We start from the raw sequence: 19266 nt of genomic DNA, 5'->3' as shown, positions 1-19266 counted from the left end.
TGGCTACCATGCCCAGCTGGGGAGCGGCAGCCTCAGGAGTTAAACATAGATCTTCTGACTGTGGAGCTTGCACCTTTGACCCAGCTGAGGCAGAGGACGCGAGGGCTGAAATGTTGGCAGATGTCAGGAGGACCACACTGGGTAGAGCATGGGAAGTGTCCGGCACAGCGTCTGGTCCACAGGACAGGCTTGATCCTAGCAGTTCGCATCCCCAAAGGCCAAGACTGTGGCTGATCTGCTTCTCTGCCTCCATTGTCAGCAGTCCGAGGAGCAGCCTCCAGCAGAATCCTTGGAGCATCTAGTCGGAATCCTGCACCTGGCTGGAAGAGGGAGAAATGCCCTCCCACATGCCCACACCCCCAATGAACCCCTGGAGGAATAGAAGATAGATTTTCCCTTCTCACTCCCCATCTCTCAGTCCTGGTTCCCACCCCCCCTCGCCACAAAGAAAGTCCCTTCTCCCCCCATGAAGAAAGGCACAAAGTCAGGAATTGATGCTGCATCTTTTTTTTTTTTTTTTACTTTTGCCTTCTTAAAGCTTGTGCTGAGCTGATGGAAGAAGCAGTTTGGCAATTAAAAAGGCCCAGCGGCTTGGGCAGCGGCAGGAGGAGGCCGGGTGAGGGCCGGAGGAAGAGCAAAGCCCGCACTAACTTCATAAAATATAAAACAAGGGAGGGGTGAAGGGAGGATGGAGACTTGTAAAATACAATATTTTAGGGGATTGGCAATAATAAAAAATAAGGTTCATTATTTACAAACAATTTCTGTTCTTGGTCTCTGTACAGTGGGGTGGGGGGTGAGGGGGGTGTGTGTTGGTGTGTTGATGGGTGTGTATGTGGGGGGGGGCAGGGAGGCAGTGGTCCAGTCGGTCATTATGAGAAAGGAGGGGGTCAGCCCAGTGAGTGGTTTATTTGAGAAGGATGGATGGCTGTGGGAGGGAGCGGTGAGGACAGAGTGGTCCGCCCAAGGGAACAGTCCAAATGTGATGGGGAAAGGAGAGGCCCTGGTAGGGAGTGGGGCAAAGAAGGGCTGGGGAGAAGTGGAACACTTTCTCCTGGGGTGGGAGCCCAGGGGGCAGGGGGACAAGCTGGATCCGGGTTAGAGAGCAAGACCACCCCTCTTCTGGGTGCCAGAGGGGACGTCCTGTGTCCTGGGTCTTGATGCGCCTAGGAGAGTTTGATGGTGGTATTGGGGCCGAGATCCCTGGAGAGAGAACAGAAGTCTGGGGTGAGTCTGTCCATGGAGGACCTTCTCACCACTCTGCACGCTGGATCAGAATGCGGGTGGGATGGGGCCTTGGGGAGGCGTGGCTGAGATGGGGTCCAGCCCCCCCTCCGGCGGAGAATGGGTGGAGCCTGGGGCCCCGTTAGGGAAGGGGCCCCGCCCACCTACCTCTCACGGAACCACTCCTTGGGGTGAGAGAAGTCCGGGCTGGTGCCGTTTCCACCGATGTCTTTCGGCCAGGCCTCGCTCAGGTACTTGGTGGTCTCGTGGGTGCTGTCCAGGTGGTCATGCTGCAGGTGGTCCTGGGGCCGCTGCTCAGCTGGCCCCCCCGGCTTGATCTCCCAGCCGTCTGGGGGCTCCACGGGCAGCAGGGCGCTGCGGCCATCCTCCCACGAGCCTGCTCCCTCATCGTAGAACAGGAGGCTCCGGGAGGGCACTGGACAGAGAGCTGATGGTAAGCCTCTGGGCCGAGCCTCCCCACTCCCAGCCACATTCCTGGTCCAGCAGTGAAGTACGAGGGCCTGAGTCGGAACCCCAACTCTAACACTGCCCTTGGGTATGACCTCTGGGGCCTTAGGCTTTGCTTTAGCCTTTCTGAGCCTCAGTTTGCTCCTCCATAAAGTAGGCATACTAGGGTCGAGCTCGTGTAGATGTGGTTTGATGAGAGCGTTATGGACAAAGTGATTGAAACTGTTCAGTAAGCACTCTGAGAAAGTAGTTCTTCCCAAGCAGAGGGTACCAGGGTGGGGTATCTGAGAACTGGGTTCTAATCCTACTTCCACTACTCACTTCCTCTGAGACCTTGAATCAAAATCCTTCCATTTTTCTTTTTTTGGAGATTTTATTTTTTTTGAGAGCGAGCACAAGGTGGGTTCGGGCGGGGGATGTGGAGGAGCAAACTCCCCCCTGAGCAGGGAGTCCGAGTGGGGGGTGGTGAGAGGGGCCTAGGCAGAGGCTTAACCCCCAGAGCCACCCTGGCTCCCTCTTCCCTGTTCTAGGCCCTAGTGTGCCCTTCAGGAAAATGAAGGAAAAGGAAACAGTTTGTTGGATATCTACCCTGTGCTAGGCATTGTGCAAAGCCCTTTGACCTGTATATCAAATAACGAGCATCTCACAGAAACTTCTGGAAAGGGGATATTCTTAGGCCTGTTCCAGAGAACAGGTAACTGAGGTTCTAGCTTATCAGGTACTTTGGCCTACACTGGAAAGAAGAGGCAGACCCAGGGCTGCCTGCCTCCAGGATCTACTACCACCTTCCCGGCCCTCAGGCCCTGACCTAAGAGAGTATGTGAAGGACACTCCCTGCCATTGAGCAACGCGGCAGAGCTCCAGAAGCCACTTCTTACCACAGACACACACACAGGGCTTGCCACCCACTGCATTCTCTCCAGGGGGCTCATTCATTGCTTCCCTTCCTCGGACTCTCTTTGTTCATCCACACTGGCCCCACCCCCCACTTCCCTCCCTTCCTCTCCTCCTGCTTCCTCTACCTACAAACTCCAAATACCCCAGGGCGCCCCTGGCCTTGGAAAACGGATATGTGACTTTCTCGACTCTCACACCCCCAGGGCCCAGCTCCCTCTGCAACTGTCCTGTCTCCTCTCAGGCCACACTTGTCCAGGGAGTGGTTTTGGCTAGCCACATCCATTTCCTCTTCCCCTAACCCTCCCCACCCCTTCCTCCTTTCAAGGCCCCGATGGTCTAGCTCATTCTCCCTGCCTATTCCTCCTTCTTGAATCCTACTCCTCCCCGTCTCCTCCCTCTCTGACCCCCCCCCCATCTCTTTCCTCTTCCTCCTCCTGTCCTGCCTGATGATTCGTTTCTGGTAGACGATGAACCGTGAGAACATTCCTCTGTAGGTCTACCTGAAGCACCTTCTGTTTCTGGCAGTCCAGACTATTCTTTGCTGTCTCCTTGCCACCCACCTAGCGTACCTTTTCTTCCCCCCAGCAAGGTCTTCAAAAAGGGAGGGGGGATGCGCTCAATGAGTAAGCGCCTACTGTGTACCAGACCCTGTGCTAAGAGTGTGCGTTCCCTGTGCCATTTAGTTGTGACAACTGCCATGCTCGGGGAGTGCAGAACTGGGACTTCTGTTTTTCAGATGAAGACACAAAAACTTAGGGAGCTCAAGACATGTGCCCAAGGTCAAGAAGTTAGCAAGCGGCAATGGCAGACATGATGAACTTTGAGGCCCCATGCTCTTAATCACCATCGGTCCCTTGCGGGGAGATAACTACCTGAGCTCCCACCATGGCTGCCCCTCCTCTGCCCGTGCTTGACATCCTGGCATTCCTTAACACGATGCTTCAGCCACCACTGTCTGATCAAAAAGTGCCCTTGAACCCAAACTCAGGTGCTATCCCAGTCCTGAAATGCTAATTGTTCCTGGCAGATGCCCTTTAACCACTGGCACTATAATTCATGGGGGCCGGGGGGTGGGGGGAGTGGCAGTAGGGTGGGAACATTCCTGCTGTCCCCTAAACCTCCCCCCAACCCCTGCAGGCCACTCTTGGGTGGGCTGGGATCAGGGAGCCTGCAGTGTAGCCCCAGTTCTACAACTAACGTTGAATAAATCATGGACCCGTTGGGGGCCTCAGTTTCTCCATCTGCAAAACCAGGAGGTAGAATAAGATGTCGCCAACCCGGAACCCGCCCGGCTCCTGTCTTTTATCTGGCTGATGCTCAGACGTTGGGACTGATGGAAGATGGCCTGGCCGAGAGCACTCACTCTGACTAGCTGTGTAGACGCTGTCAGCAGCCACGGGGTCTTCCTTCACAGTCTGGGAGCTGGAGGAGAACTCAGGGAGGCAGGGCACAAGGGATCCCAGCACCAGAACGAAGCACAAGGCTGCCACCTGGTAGTGGAGAAAGTGGGGGTCAGAGCAGGTTGGGGGAGGGTGCAACGCCTGCCACCCCCAATTTTTTCCCCCAAAAACAATAGGTATAAAAAGCCTGGTATTTTTCTAAGAAAGCAGCACCCAGAGCCAACCACCTCCTAGATGTGCGGTCTTCTCCCCTTGTTGGAGAAGGTGGAGGAGGCTGCTCGGGCCATCTCAGCCCCTCAGGGGCCACCACAGGCAGTGTCAGAAAAAGAGGGAAGTGGTCAACATGGATATCACCTGTAAGGTGGGAGATCAGGACAGGGAGAAAGGAGTGAGGGGGGGCCTGGGTGGGGGACAAAGGAGGGGGACAGAGCATCACACCAGATTTGCAGCAGGACGAGGAAGAGTCACACATCTGGAACTAAGCCGGGCCCATGCGGTGTCTGACACCAGACAGCATGAGGATCTCAGAGGCCCCAGGGAGTGATCAACCGGGAGGTACCAGGCTGCACATTCCCAGGACAGCGTGCACGAGGAACCTGCAGATGCCTGAACCACACCCTGCACATTCTTTTGGGTTCCTAGAGATTTGCTCAGCCTTCTCCTCACTCACTATTCATTCCAGTAAGAAAGAACCAAATGTCTTCCAACCTTGTGTCTCCCTAAGCCCTTTCCTCCTTAGGGTATAGAAGCCGCCTCCTCAAGGGACTTGCCCTACCTCCTAACTGGGTTCATGTGCGTCGCTGCACATCCACATTGTGTTAGAACTGGTCAGGGAAGGTTATGTTCGAGAAGGCTCCATGCGCTTGGTGAAAGAGGCTGGGGTCTTCAAGAGCCGGCCCAGCAGGCACTAGGGTGGTGTATCCTGGTGGTGTTGCCCAACCCTCAGAGCTCTGCCTGCCTTCCTAGAAAGCCACCCTGGGGAACACTTGTCCTTGCGTGACCCTGTGGTGAGGGAATAGCACCTACCATGAGGCAGGTCCCGGTCTGGGTGGCGGCCATCTTGTAAGGTCTTGAGATCTTGTTGGTGACCAGAGTCTGGAGCTTCTGCAGCTGCTGGAGCAGGGTCCTGAGGAAGGCATTGTGGTGACCCAGGAGGCTCTGCACCAGCAGGCATCTCTGCCTCCTGGAACTTTCCCAGGGAGCCCCCGGGCTGGCCCCGCACTTGGCTTCCACACCAGGTACCCGTTTTGGTCAAGACAGAAAAGGTCACCTCCCGGTTGGCTCCTCTGTGGTGTGGCCTGGGGAACCTGGGGCCTATCTTGGGGTGAATTTGCTGGGTCACCCTATGGGAGCTCAGGGGTGCTCTGTGGTGCTCCTTGCCAAAGTGGGTTTGGAAGGTCTGCCCCACCTGGGCTGAGGTCACCTTTATCTTCACCTACACCAGTCACAGCTACATTGACCTTCCTTCCTTTGTACCCCACGACTGCCAGAACGGATAAGAAAGCCTTCCACGTCTGGCAGGTATCTAGTGTGTAGAGAGGGTCCAGTAAATAGTAGGTACCATTTTGGTTAATTTTGTCACTATTGCTTTTATCCCGGCACCTGTAGCACCTTATTTCTGTTCGTGGATTTCCATGTCAGTCTCCTTCACTAACTGTGGGCTCCCTGAGGGCTAGGACTGGGTCCCACCCAATGTAGAGCCCTCTGGGCACACAGAGGGGGTGCTCAGCCAGTGCCTGGTCAACTATAGTTTAACTTTCTTTCCTCCACCTAGCCGGCCAGTGGGGCTGCAGTTACCAGAATGTACAGCAGGTGGCGAAATAGCTCCAAGGGCCTGGCCCTATTTTGGGCCGAGAGAGGAATCTGGGCCAGAGGTAGAGGGGTGAGGGGTGTGGGCCCCCGTCCCCCTTCCCTGAGTGGGGGGCATTCTCCAGGTCAATTAGGGGGAGTGGCTGGATCCTGCCGGAGAAGCTGGGGGAGAAGGAAGGTAAGAAGGAGAAAGCCTCTGTTGAGCACTGGCTAAGTACCGGCTGTCGTCTCTTGTCATTTCAATTTACCCCAGCAAATAATTATTAGAGACCTACTGTGGGCTCATGGCGAAGCACTATCAAGAATTCAGAATAACCATAAAAAAAAAAAAAGAGGAGAAGAAAAGCTAACATGAATTGAGAATTCCTAAATGCCAAGCACAGTGCTGGGCCTTTTACCTGCACCGTGTCATTGAATCTTCCTAAGAATCCTGGGAGATAGAGCTTCTATCGTCCCCTTTTAGATAAAGCAACCGGGGACCAGAGAGCTTTAATGGTTTTTGCAGGATCACAAAAATGGCAGAGTGGGATTAAAAAACCCAGGCTGTGACTTTAGGTAGCTGCTACGTGCTGGGCCCTGTACTGAGGTTTCTCAAAGGGAACAGTGCGTGTGAATCATGGGAGGATCTTGGTGAAATGCATATTCTGATTCTGCAAGTTGGGGTTGGGGGTGGGGAGAGTTCCGAGATCCTGTGGTTCTTACAAGCCCCCGGGTGGTGCGGATGCTGCTTGTGGATGCTGCTTGTTGGTGAGAAGAGCTTGGAGTGGCAAGCACCCGTGCCAGGGGTTCTAACGTTAGGGCTCTAACATTAGGGTACGTCAACATCACCTGGAGGGCTTAGTAAAACACAGATTGCTGAGCCCTCCCCGGGAGTTCCTGATTCAGTAGGCCGGCTCCACGCCTGAAAATCAGCATTTCCAATGGTTCCCAGGCCTGGGGAATTCCGCTTTGAAGGCCACCGCCCTACACCAACTCATTTAAGCGGCTCACCTGCCCTGTCGGGTGTCTAGACCTATGCATGGATGAAGAAGGATGGGAAGCCAGGGGTTCCAAGCTGCAGTGTTCCATGTTTCTGGGGTTCCTGTCATCCTGAACTCAGCCATCTGGCCTGTCTCCTGCCTCCCAGAGCTATGCCAGAGCCGGGCCCTGCCTGGAGAAGGAGGGGGATCACGGACGATGCAGGGGGCACTACCTACCTGTTGGCATTCTCCAGGGTCTCTACCTTCTTCCACAGTTCGTTGTTCTCTGATGTAAATGTCTCCACCCTGAGGGGGCCAAGCAGCAGACACAAGCTCAGGGGCAGTCCCTAGGCTCACTGCTGCCCCCTCTGCACCGCCCACCCCTCCCTGAGCACCCCCCCATCCCCACTCCTGCTCTGGTGCCCTTGGAGTGAGCACTGGGGAGAGGGGCAGGTGGGGAGTGGGTCCCAGGCCCGCCACCCTGCTCAGAATGCTTACTTCTTTTCTAGACATTCCACGTACTCCTTCTTCTTACGGCGGCTCTCCTGGGCCGAGATCTAGAGGGGGAGGTGCCAAAACAGGGGTTACCACAGCCACATAGCCATTTCCGGGGGGCTCCCACAATTTTAGGGCTGTTATCACCAGGGGAGCAGCCCTGGGGCAGGGCCAGGGTCCAGCTCATGCCTTACCTTATTCTTGATTTTTCTCCGGACCCTCTTTAAGGCCTTTTCTTCGGCTTTGGTGAGGGGGAGTTTCGTGGGGATGGGGTAGCCCTCAGCAATCAGGGTGCGTTTCTCCTCCTCTGTCAGGAGCAGTGGCCCCGATGTCCCCTGTAGTTTCTGTGGGAAGTCAGACATGCTGGTTAGGAACCAGGCAGCCCTGGGTTCAAATCCAAGCTCTGCCATAGACTCTGCATGACTCAAGGAAGGCATTGACTCTCTCAGCCTCGGTTTCCTAATCTGAGATAGGGTGGACCTGGATTAAATCCGCTAACATGTAGCAACAGTGCTTGGAGCCCAGCATGTTAGGTACTCAGTATATTATCGCAGGGTGGGCGTGGGGGCCCCCCAGACCCCATCCTGGAATCCACAGCCTCAAAACTTACTTGTTTGGAGCTGCTAGACAGCACCCTTTTACCTGCACTATGAGCTTTGCTTGGGAGGCTCCACACAGGAGTCAGCTCCATGTTTCCCGGGGCAATTTTGGGTCTCCTGAGCACCACTCCCCAAGCAGTGCTCCTTGGAGCCGGCCTGAGCCATCCCCGGTAATGTGGAGTTCTAGTCCTGCCTCTAGTCCCTGCCACAGTGGGGATGCGGCAGCCTCTTGGACTTCTCTACCTGTTTCCTCTTTACCCCAGAGCCGGATGAAAAGATTCACACTCTCATCTGCCCGGCACACACCTCTCTGAATGCTTGTGGGAATGGGGACCATCAGGGTTGGAGGTCCTAGACCCTTCCTCGCTGCTCGCGTGCAGGTGGACTTACTCAATCCCTCGTCTCTAGGGCCAGCCCGCCCCCATCTGCTTACGTGAGGGGCGGTGAGAAGGGGGGAGGTGGAGATGGCTGTGGACGAGCGGGCCATGGGCCGGACGGGGCTGGAGGGGGGCAGAGAGCGGGGACTCTGGGAGCCGTCACTGTCGCTGCCGTGGCTGCTGGGGGGCGTCAGAGGCATCTGCACCAGGTCCTCTGGGGAGAGCAGGGGGAATCCAGGTTAGCAGGGTTGCAGCCCACCTCTGCTGGGACATCAGAGGTCGGCCAGGTCCCCCCGACACTGTGGGGGACGGAATACTGGGGCCTTGACCAGCTATCCCAGAAGCTCCTCTGCCATGTCAGAAAGTTAAGTTAACATCCCGGAAGTTCATTTCTGAATGCCAGCCCGTCTCCGACGCCACAGAAGCCTGGCTCCTTTAAGCCCGGTCCCTGGTGTGACTATCATGGAGGCCAGATTCTCGAAGTCCCTCCCCCTCCCTGACTTCACAGGGTCCAGGCCCTTGGGAGCCTCCACTGGTAACCCCAGAGGGGACTGGAGTTTGCCCACAGCCAGATCCATGGGGATTAGGCGGGGCAAGCAACAACCTCTGTCACTTCCTTTTTCCCACTGCCAAACATCAGCCACAGCAATCCCAGGGTTTCCACTTCCAACTTGAGCGTGACAGGACAGCAGGCACTGGGCTCTCAGCAGACCGGCCAGGAGCCCTATTGGCCCAAGCCTCCCCTCCCCACTGCTGCTCTGTGGCCATAGCATCAGGAAGACTGACACGCTGCAGATGGTCAGAGAAAGGCCTGGGTAGAGCCACAAGGACCGACAGCCCAAGTGCAGGGAGAGCTCCCAGGACAGCACAGAAAGCCCTGATCATTGCAGAGCCGGCTGAGGCTCTGGAGGAACAGCCGCATCCTTCCAGACTCTGCCTCGAGCTGCCCCCCTGGAGGAGTCCTCTCTCCCTCCCTGGACTTTCATTTGCCTCTTAAGAATGCCATAATGTAAAGAGCCTGGAATGTGGAGTCAGGGGGCCTGAGTTCAAGTTCTGCTGTCATGCGCCCCAGGTGTGTGACCTGTAGTCGTATTTATGAACCCCTCCCAGCCTCACTTCCCTGCTGGAAGGGAAAGAATGGACTGCAGGGAGCCGTGAGGACACAAAGAGCTCATGTCTGTGAAGATGCCTTATGGACTGAAGGGCGCTTTACAACATGACGTGTTTTCACGATGGCCCCTTCCTACCTTCTGTGAATCTTCTCTCCGAGGGAGTGAGCAATGGGAGGGTGAAGCTTGGGTCTTATTCATCTTTCTAAACCTTGTGCTACTCAGCCCAGAGCCTGATACACAGTACATACTCAATGAATGTTTGATGAATTAATGAGATAGGGTTGGAAATATTCGGTAAGCCTGTTCTTCTGGCCAGTTCAAGAAGCTTTCTCTGTTCCCTTCTCCCCTGTCAGATCTGGGGATGTGCCCCCACAGCCTCCTGGAAAATCTGCCATCTTTAACCCATATGTGTGCTATGAAGTTGGCCCTCACTACTCTGTGATCTACTTGGGCACAGGACCTGTCTTCTGTCTCTGCTTCCCTAGACATGCCCAACGAACTCTTTTGGATGGATGGATGGATGGATGAATGAATGGGTGGATGGATGGATGGATGGGTGGCCATAGAGTGGGCTTCCATTAGTGAATGACAGGAGGGGGGATTAGCTAACAGGGTGAGGGCGTCAATAACAGAGATGACAGTTGTAGACTAGGTAAAAAGGGAGCTGTATGGTTGGAAAGTGCACAGGGCAGGGAGGAAAGGATATTCTGGGGAGATATGGTAGCTGTTGAGGGAGATGGATGGGCTGGGCCAAAGGATGCTGTCTGCCCAAGACTGGAAAGAAAGAGTCCCTCTCTGGACACACTTACCCGGTGTCACTTTGAGGAACTGATTCACCTCCTGGGGCTCTGCTTTGATCACTGGCAGCTGAGTCATCTCTCCTGGGGCCTGAGGAAGAGACAGGTCCAGCTCCATCAGCTGCCCGTGGGGCTGTCCCCACCGTTCCGTTCAACCTCCCACCCTCCCTAGAGCTGGCGGTCTGCTCTGCACAATTAAGGAGGTGGATAGACCCAGAGTTCTGGGCACAGCCCAGACAGAGGAGAGGCAAGTTCTCAGGCTTCGAGAAGTCAAGTTAGACCTAAGAGAAGAGAATGATAGCTAAGTAGCTAGTGTAGTTTAGACCTAAGCTCGGAGAAGGAGGGCTTCTTGCGGCCTCCAAGGGCAAGGCCATCTCTTTAATGGAAGCTGCTCTTTGCTGACTCTGAAGGTCACAGGCCTGGCACATTGTTGCTGTTCAGTGAATGGCAACAGTAGCACCGATGAAGAAGGCCTGAACTGGCTGGGGGCGCGGGGTGAGCTCTCTAAGCGGGGTGAGCTCTCTAGGCAGCTGAACCTTGAAGTATAAACAGGAACGTTCCAGATAAAGGACAAGGCAGGTGGTAAGTGAAATGAAAGGAATTCCCAACTGCAAAGGTCCAAGGGGCTAGAGAGCATGGCTGGCTCTGGAATCTGCAGGTATTTGGGGTGTCCAGAGTGTAGGGGTGTGCCAGGAGGGAGTGGTAGGAAACAAGACCGGAAGGCCTGGCCGGGGGGGGTGGGGGTTGGGGTGATGGTAGGATTCACAGAAGGTAGAAAGGGACCGGGCAAAGAAGTCTGAAACAATAAGGAGTCCCTGATGGGGTGTATCGCAAGGGACTGACAGAACTAGATTTATGTTTTAAACAAACAAGTACTGCTATTTCTTTATGTTCCAACTTGCTGTTCCAGAAAGGGCATCAAGAACATGAATGACCTACTAGGTATTTACCCCAAGGATACAGATGTAGTGATCTGAAGGGGCATGTGCACCCCAATGTTTATAGCAGCCATGTCCACAATAGCCAAACTATGGAAAGAGCCTAGATGTCCATTGATAGATGAATGGATAAAGAAGATGTGATATATATGTGTGTGTGTATATATACACACACACATATACATACATACCATGGAGTATTACTCAGCTATAAAAAAAGAAATCTTGCCATTTGCAATGACATGGATAGAATTAGAAGGAATTATGCTATGCAAATAAGTTAATCAGAGGAAAACAATTATCATAGGATTTCACTCATATGCAGTATTTAAGAAAGAAAACAGGAGCATAGGGAAAGGGAGGAAAAAATAAAACAAGATGAAATCGGAGAGGGAGACAAACCACGGGAGACTCTTAAACATTGGAAACAAATTGAGGGCTGGTGGAGGGGAGGGGGTGATGGGATGGGGTCACTGGGTGATGGACATTAAGAAGGGCATGTGATGTAGTGACCACTGGGTGTTACATGCAACTGATGATCACCGACCTCTACCTCTGGTGCTAATAATACATTATGTGTTAATTAATTGAATTTAAAAAAAGAACATGCTTGGCTTCCTACACACGATTCTCAATATGCATCTAACTGGTTTTCTCTTTGTGGAAGGCACCATGTTTCTGGGTGCTGGATTTCAGGACTGAGTCTCTTTTGGGTCCACAGCCAGCAGAGAGAGGCCATGACACTGTGGGTGGGACACAGAGCCTCCAATGTAGGCAGATGAGTAAGAATCACAGAAAGTTCAAGTTGGCAGGGACCTTGGAGAGTCTCTGGTCTACATCCCAGCTCAGCCCTCAGGGGACAGAGAAGGCACTGTGATGCAGGAGGGTGGGTCATGCAGCCTATTACCGACAATGCCAGCTTCTGGTTCCTGGACCTTCCACAAGGGCATCGTGCTCTTACTAGAGTGGAAAGTGTGGGCTTCTGAGACTTGGAGGCCAATTTTGGAATGCGGTTCATTATTTCCGCGTGTGGGATTTTTGTTTTTGTTTTTTTAGAGAGAGGGGGAGAGAGGTGGAGAGGGATAGAGAGTGAGAGAGAGAGAGAGAGAGAGAGAGAGGCTCTTAAGCAGGTTTGATCTCACGACCTGGAAATCATGACCTGAGCAGAAACCAAGAGTGGGATGCTTAACTAACTGAGCCACCCAGGCGCCCTGCAGCTCATTATTTCTCACTGTGTGATTCTGGGCAAGTCGCTTAGCTCCTTGAGCCTCAGTTTCCCTCTCTGAGGCACGTGCCCAGCCTCCCGAGACTGGCTCTTGCTGCTGTGCTGCTTCTGCTGCACCTTCCGTTCCTGCTTTGGCAAGGCCTGAGGAGTCGCTGAGCCATCTTGGAGATGGTCACAAAAGATTTTCCGTCTTTGCAAGGGGCCCTTGGTCCTCTGGGTCAGTGGGGGCGGGTGGGTAGGAAGGGGCTAATCTTGGCCTTGGGCCACATACATTTTGATCGGGTGAGACATGTGGCCAGCAGGGGGCAGAGCCAGTCAAACCCAAAATGTAGGGATTTCAAGCAGGCCCTTACATTGTAGACTCAGGGCTTGGAGCCCCTTAGAGGCAGTTCATGCTCCCATTTTATAGATCAGAAAGCTGAGGAAGAAAGAGAAGGGCGACATGCCCAGAGCACAAATGAGAGCTGAGCTGGGACCCAGGCAGGGCCCAGAGTCTGGGGCTCGCATTCCCAGGAGGCTCTTCAGATGTTCATGTTGGATCTAGAGTTGAATGCATATCATGGGGGGGTGGTGGGGGGAGGGGTGGCCTGAGTGTATGAGGTAAAAAATATTGACCTCACAAACATATACAACTGAAATACAGCGCAACTGTTGTATTCTCATTTTGGTCTTTTTAAAAATCCCAACACTTTGAGGGAGCTGTCTGACCTGGCCTTTCTCCATCCCTGAGGACCTGGACCTCAGGCCAGGGCTTTCTCCATCCCTGAGGCCCCTGGTGCTCAGGCCAGGGCTTTCTCCATCCCTGAGGCCCCTGGTGCTCAGCCCTGCCCAGGTCCCTGTCAGCTGCCTTCTGCACACAGCGAGGGGCCCCAGCTTCCTCCAAGGGTGCTACAGCTTGTTCCCATTCTAGGACAGGGAAGGGGCAGCCCAAGGGGGTCGGCATAGGCCTGGTGCATGAGTTCTGACCCTCAGCCCCAGGATCACGTTGCTCCCAGTTCACACAGCCCCAGGCTACGCAAGGCTTCCGAGGCCTCTTCCCACAGAGGCCCACCCCTACCCCCAACCCCAGCATCCCTCCCTCAGCCCCTGGGAACAGTCCTCAGGCTCACCTGGTGGGGGATGGGCAGCCTGGACAGGGGGCTGAGGCCCAGCAGCGGGGGGGCGGCCATGGCTGCAGCAGCGGCCATGGCCGAGGAGGCAGCCAGAGGGTCCACGGGCAGCTCCGGGCTCTGCTCCTGCTTCACCATGACGGAGCACAGTTTGTGTCCCAGCACCCATGCTCCATGTTCCACGTCTGGGGAAGGGGGCAGGACCAGGCTCAGGGGACTCCCCAAGCAGAGGGCTCTGCTGCCCTCCTCCCCCTAGGAGCTGCTCTAGACTGGGCTGAGGAGAGAGACTAGGGTACAGGCAGGCAAGGGCAGAGTGGGGCACTTGTGAAGCAGGCTGGGGCCAGAAAGGTGGGGGGGTGGGCATCTACTTTACTCAGCAGTTCACGGAGCAGGCATGGACAACAGATCTGGACCCCTCTTGACTGGCTGTGTGACCTTAGGTAAGTTGCTTAACCTCTCTGAGCCTTAGCTTCTCCATCTGTAGATGTGCCCGGCAAGAAGGAAATGCTCAGTAAATGCTAGCTATTGTTAATAGAATGATTGCTGTTCAGTGAACATTTGCTGAGCACTGTGCTAGGCTTTTGGGACCTTGTGAGAGTCGCAAGCAGTTTAGAGCAGCTGCAATGCAAAGGGAAGAGGAAGGTGGGCCCACAGAGGCCAGCAGGGGTAGTGCAGCCTTGGAGGCTGGGCTCATAGCTGTGACTTTGTCCTTAAGGTAATGGGGAAGCAACAAAGGGTTTTAAGCATGCTCAGATTTGTAATGTCAAAAAAAATCATGCTGTGTGCGTATGGAGAAGGGCCTGACTGCAGGCAAGATGGAGGCAAAGAGACTCGCAGGAGGCTGGTGACATAGTCCAGCAAAGAAGATGAAGCCTGAGCAAAGGAAGGGACAGTGGGATGGAGGGGAAGGGACATACTGGAGACAAGTTTAGGGAGAATCCACAGGACCTGGCGACGGGCTTGAGGGGGTGGTGAGGAGGTAGGGGTAGGGAGGGCACATGGGTGGTGAGGTGTGATGTGCAGGTTTCCTAGGGGATGTCCACTTCCTGCCCTCTTAGTGGAGCTCCTGGCCTCACCTGGGCCACAGGGCTGGCAGGTATCACCCCTTTTCCTGAGTAGTGCCTACAGTCCTGCACTCCAAGTCAGCCCTGTGAGCCCCCAGCAGTGGTGAGATGAGGTGGGGGTCCGGGGATGCAAGGGAGCCGGGATGCAAGGGAAGGACCAGGGTGTTCTGGCCTTTGGGGCCTGCTGTGGGTAGAGAGAGGGGGTCAGTGGTGCCCAGTCCCACCTCAGAGACGAGGCCCCACCCTGCTGGGAGCCTGAGTGCCCCAGCTCTGGGCCACAGCCTGCCTCAGGGCTCCAGGAACACCCACAATCTTCCTAAATTACAGGGCCAGCTGTCCGGTCTCCGGGAAGCTACCCCTGCAAAGGGCCCACAGACAAATTGCTCTAAAAATAGACTTGGGGTGGCCAGCCTGGGCCGGCCTAGTGGGGGTGGATGGAGAACCTGCCATGGGAGGAGGTCCACCCCACACGCTGCCCCTCCCCTGGGTGGGGCCTGAGGACCTGCTGATGCGATTTCCAGAAGCTTCCCCGAGAGGCCAGGGCATGCAGGGATGCTAAGACCTCTGCAGCCCCAGCCCTGAAGCCATCTGAACCCCAGGCGGTGTCCCTGCCCCCACAGAGTTGAGCAGGGTGGGGATGCAGAGTCCCATCTCTGCCCCGGGGGGGGATCTCAAAGACCCTCAGAAGCAGCACACACTTCTTGAGCTGAGTGAGGCTCTCAGGCCTCACTACTTCTGAAGTCTTTTATTCCTCCCAATATTCCTATGTGGCAGGCATTATTATTCTTCCCATTTTATAGATGAGAATATTAAGAAACTCATTCGAGACCACTGTCCTCAGAAGAGAAAGCGGAATTAAAAACACTGGTCCCTGTGCCAGCCGCTGAAGTATTAACAAGACTTTAACACTCACAGTGAAAATAGCCACTAATTCTTTTTATATATTATGTGCTGGGCACTCAACTGGGTATTTTATGTATAGATTTAAAAATCTTGGCCAGAATTCCTATGACACATTTATTATCTTCATTTTATAACTGAGGAAACAGGCCCAGGGAGATAAAGCAACTTGCTCAAGATCACACGGCAGCTGGGAGAAGAAGCATGCGAACGCACAGCGAAGCCGGATTGGTCCGCACCCTGTACCCTGCGCACGGGCCCTCAAGGCTGGACAAGGGTGGGGGGCTTGCTTGCTCCCATGTCCCTACCAAGCATTTTACTGTGTGTGTGAACACGGTAAACCTCTCCTGAAGAACTTTCTTGAAGCCTCATTTTTCTGAGGGGGTGGGAGGAAGCTTTCAAGGGAGCAGAGAAGCAGGCTGAGATGCCCAGGGGCTTCCCGGAGGAGTCACCCACAAACACCTCTCAGAGGAGTGCGGCCCCCTGCCTTTTTGTTCTCTCTCATGTCAAACCCTCCTGGGGGTCCTGGGGTCTGGGTTGTCCCTGGGTCCTGCTACCCTTTCTTACCTTGGGTGGTGTCCTCCATCTTGATGGGCACGAGGGGGCTCTGAGGCGCCGAGTCACCGCTCAGGGAGTAGCTGTGCTCAGCCTGGATGCCTGGGGTGGGGGAGTCCAGTTCCATGTCCAGTAGAGGGCTTTTCTCGTCCAGCACGGGATCATCAAAGAAACTGCTGAACAGGTCGTTAGAGAAGTCCTCCATGTTTTCCGCAAAGTGGTCCAGGTGCTCCGGGAAGTGCTGGGGAAGGAGGAGGGGGAGGGGGCAGTCAGCTTTGCTTGGAAAAGGGGCGCACAAGCTGTTGTAGTGGGGCTCCCAAACCGGCCACCACTGCCACTGTCACTGCAACCTCCCCATTATTCTTCCTGCCATCAGTAACGCCACCACCCTCCCCACTACCCATGTACCCAGGACCAAATATTATGGGTTCTGTCATGACCATCACCGCTGTCACCACTACCTCTCACTCCACCCCCACACGCCCCCCCCCCCCCCCCCGTTTGCCATCTCCAGCCTCACTGTCATTATCCTTAACGGGAGGGCGCAGTAGCATCTCTGGACCAGGTGACAGGATACCAGGCTCTTGGTTCTGGCTCCAGGACCTTGGTTCAGTCGCTCAGACTGATTCTCCATCCACCCTACTTCATGGGAAGACTAAATAAAGAGGGTGTGTCTACACCAGCAAGTCTGCATCCTAGAGACGCGTTGGTGACTTTGGTATCTTTCGCTGGAGTGAAAGGTGGGGGATTATCAAGGCTTCTCCTCCCCTCATTAGCACAGTCTGCACCTGTCCTTGCGCCTCCAGACTCTGCTCTTCCAGACGTACTTTATGCCAGGAGATTAGGCTTCAAAGCCATGTTACATGGGTTCGAATCCTGGCCTTGATACTTGTAGCTATGACTCAGTGTTGATGAAACTGTGGCTCAGGGACTCCTGAACGGGTTGTGAAATCAATCTAGTAGGTCACAACCAGGATTTAAGAAAAAATAAAACAGGAAGAAGAGTAGAAAATACCAGACTGCCTTCATGTAGGGAGCTAAAATATCTGGTGAGGTTCTTGTCCCAGTTGTGTGTGTGTGTGTGTGTGTGTGTGTGTGTGTGTGTACTCAGTAATGAAGTAAAATACATTTCTTAGAAACAAAAAAGGTTGAAAAATATTCGTCTCTGAGATCTTGGGAAAGTTAATTAACGTCTCTTTGCTTCATTTCTTCTTTCGTATGGTGAGGATGATAACAGATTCTGTCAGGATTGTTGTGACGATGGTCCTGGGTACATAATAAATACTCAACAAACACTGCCTCTTATTATTAATAAAACACCCTGTGCCTGGTATGTAGTAGGTGCTTATTTTTTTTTCTCTCTTAAAGTATTATAAACATGTAAGGAAACACTACTGCTGTTCCTTATTTACTGACTGAGTACATTTGCTGGTGGGGTGGAAGAGGCGGTGGGACCGGGGGATTGCTTCAGGTCCTGGAGTCCAGCCTGGTGAGGGGTTAATGACTGGCTTCTGGGGGGGGGGGTGGCTCGAGGTCTGGATCTGTTGGCCCTTTCTGGCATGGAATACTCAAAGCCTGCCCCAGTCCTGAAGGGGTGAACAGAGAAGCCCTCTGAGAATAAGCTTGAGAATATTTCACTTCTCTGTGCCTCAGTTTCCCTATCTGCAAAGGGGAAATAATAGTGCCTACATCATAGTGTTGTCATGAAGAGCAAATATTTGTGAGGTGCTTAATATTCACCTTATAGGATTATGAGGGTAAAATGAGTAAAGTATGTATACCCCTTACACACAGAACACACACACATTAATGCACGTAGCAGAATGGTGCCTAGTGTGTAGTGAGTACTCAGTGGCTGGTAGCCATTATTAGTATGAAAATAGCAGCTGCCAAAAGCCAGTCTGAGCCTGAGTTGAGCTGAAGAATGATCAAAGAATCAAGGACAAAATAAATGCAGAAACCCATCAACGCAGGTTCTCTCCTCCCAGTTTGCCAGGACTTCTCATCTACTCTCCATTTTTACCGTGATTTTAACCTTCCAAAGTGCTTTCATATGCATGATTTTAGTTAATCCTCATAATCACCCAATGGGATAAGGAAGTTGCATATCTGCATTTGACAGAGAGGGAAACTGAGGCCCAGGGAAGCCAAGTACAACAGGAAGTGTCCATAACCCCTCATTGTCCAGTCCTTCCCCAACTGTAGCAGACATTGCTCTGTTCACAAATTGCTTGTTTGCCGGTCTGAAAATTCCCTGAGACGGAGTCTGTATCTCATTCACCTGCTGGATCCCAGCACCTGGCCTGTGGTAACTGCTGGTGGAGGGACATGGCCTTGAACCCCAGAAGGCAATGCCATCAGTATGTCAATTGATCATCAGCGCCTGGGGTGAGGCAGTACGAGGAGATACTAGTACTAAACACATCTCTAAGAATAACTGATCCGGCACTAAGGCCATTTACAAGGTACCCACCCCCACAGCCCGCCCCAGGACTGTGACTATGCGAGCTAGACCCTCTGCAGGACTGGGCCAGCCCAGCTGGGGGCGCTTTGCCCCTGCCCTTTCTCTCCGGGTCTCTCAGAGGCACAGTGTGGGGCCCAGTGGGAGGGGGTGGTGAGGAAGGGAGGGCAGTGAGTCAGCCGCTAAGGTATTCCTCCAGCAGCTGCTTCTCAGGCGATAAGGGTTTGCCAAGCCTTTTCCTGGGGCCTGGGAGAGGAGAAATGCTTCCTCCAGTCTGGGCTGGGGGTCCCTGAAGGCCTTAACTCCAGGCAGATGAAATAGGCCCTTCTCAGAGACCCCTTTTGCCCACAGATCCTGCCCAGGGAGCTCAGCTGGCTCCTTTTTGTGAGCAGCCCCCCACCTGCTGGAAACAGCGGCCAAGGCCCAGCAGAATGGAGCTTCCAGAGGGTGGGAGCCAAGTATAAGGGGAGGGCGGCCAAGGGGCAGACAGGGTGTGGGGGGGAGGGGGAGGACATTCAGAAAACACGGTCCTCTTTGCTCAGGGCTTCCTTGTGTGCTGGTCAGACCATCGGTGGTCATGGTGGGCATGTCTCATTACCTCCAGGCCAATCTCCTACTCAAGGGAACATACCAGAAGGGACTCCCTTCGGAGAGCTTTGTAGCCTTATTTCTACCTGGTGCCTGACTTCTCAAAGCAGCCCAGTTATGGCTGGTTTGTATCATCACATTAGAGACAGAAGGTACCAGAGAAAGCCGACCGTCCTCACTCCCCACTCCCAACCCATTTCCTAATGAAGAAACTGAGGTCCAGAGAGGGAAAGCCACCTACCCAGGGTGATACAGTGAGTTGGTCATGGTGAGGGAGGGGTTCTCTGCA

At 54.0% G+C, this 19266-nt stretch overlaps 1 protein-coding gene across 1 annotated transcript in view; it reads right to left on the bottom strand.

The window, feature by feature from the left end:
• Window positions 1-491: 491 nt before the first annotated feature.
• The window catches only part of CREB3L1 (cAMP responsive element binding protein 3 like 1), a 34332-nt gene continuing 15557 nt past the window's right edge, over window positions 492-19266 (bottom strand). Inside the window, exons 2-12 of the mRNA XM_032844613.1 lie at window positions 15941-16169; window positions 13410-13594; window positions 10150-10228; window positions 8285-8442; window positions 7447-7596; window positions 7256-7314; window positions 6995-7063; window positions 5016-5115; window positions 3953-4079; window positions 1393-1660; window positions 492-1203 (exon numbers count right to left, since the gene is read on the bottom strand). Of these exons, the coding sequence (XP_032700504.1) occupies window positions 1167-1203; window positions 1393-1660; window positions 3953-4079; window positions 5016-5115; window positions 6995-7063; window positions 7256-7314; window positions 7447-7596; window positions 8285-8442; window positions 10150-10228; window positions 13410-13594; window positions 15941-16169 (1461 nt within the window). The 3' untranslated portion in view covers window positions 492-1166. The remainder of the gene's footprint in view (window positions 1204-1392; window positions 1661-3952; window positions 4080-5015; window positions 5116-6994; window positions 7064-7255; window positions 7315-7446; window positions 7597-8284; window positions 8443-10149; window positions 10229-13409; window positions 13595-15940; window positions 16170-19266) is intronic.

The sequence above is a fragment of the Lontra canadensis genome, unplaced genomic scaffold (genome assembly GCF_010015895.1).
Source record: "Lontra canadensis isolate GAN:19392208 unplaced genomic scaffold, GSC_riverotter_1.0 scaffold154, whole genome shotgun sequence".
In the NCBI taxonomy this organism is placed as follows: domain Eukaryota; kingdom Metazoa; phylum Chordata; class Mammalia; order Carnivora; family Mustelidae; genus Lontra; species Lontra canadensis.
The sequence above is the reverse complement of the archived record's forward strand: the minus strand, read 5'-3'. Positions and strand labels throughout refer to the sequence as shown.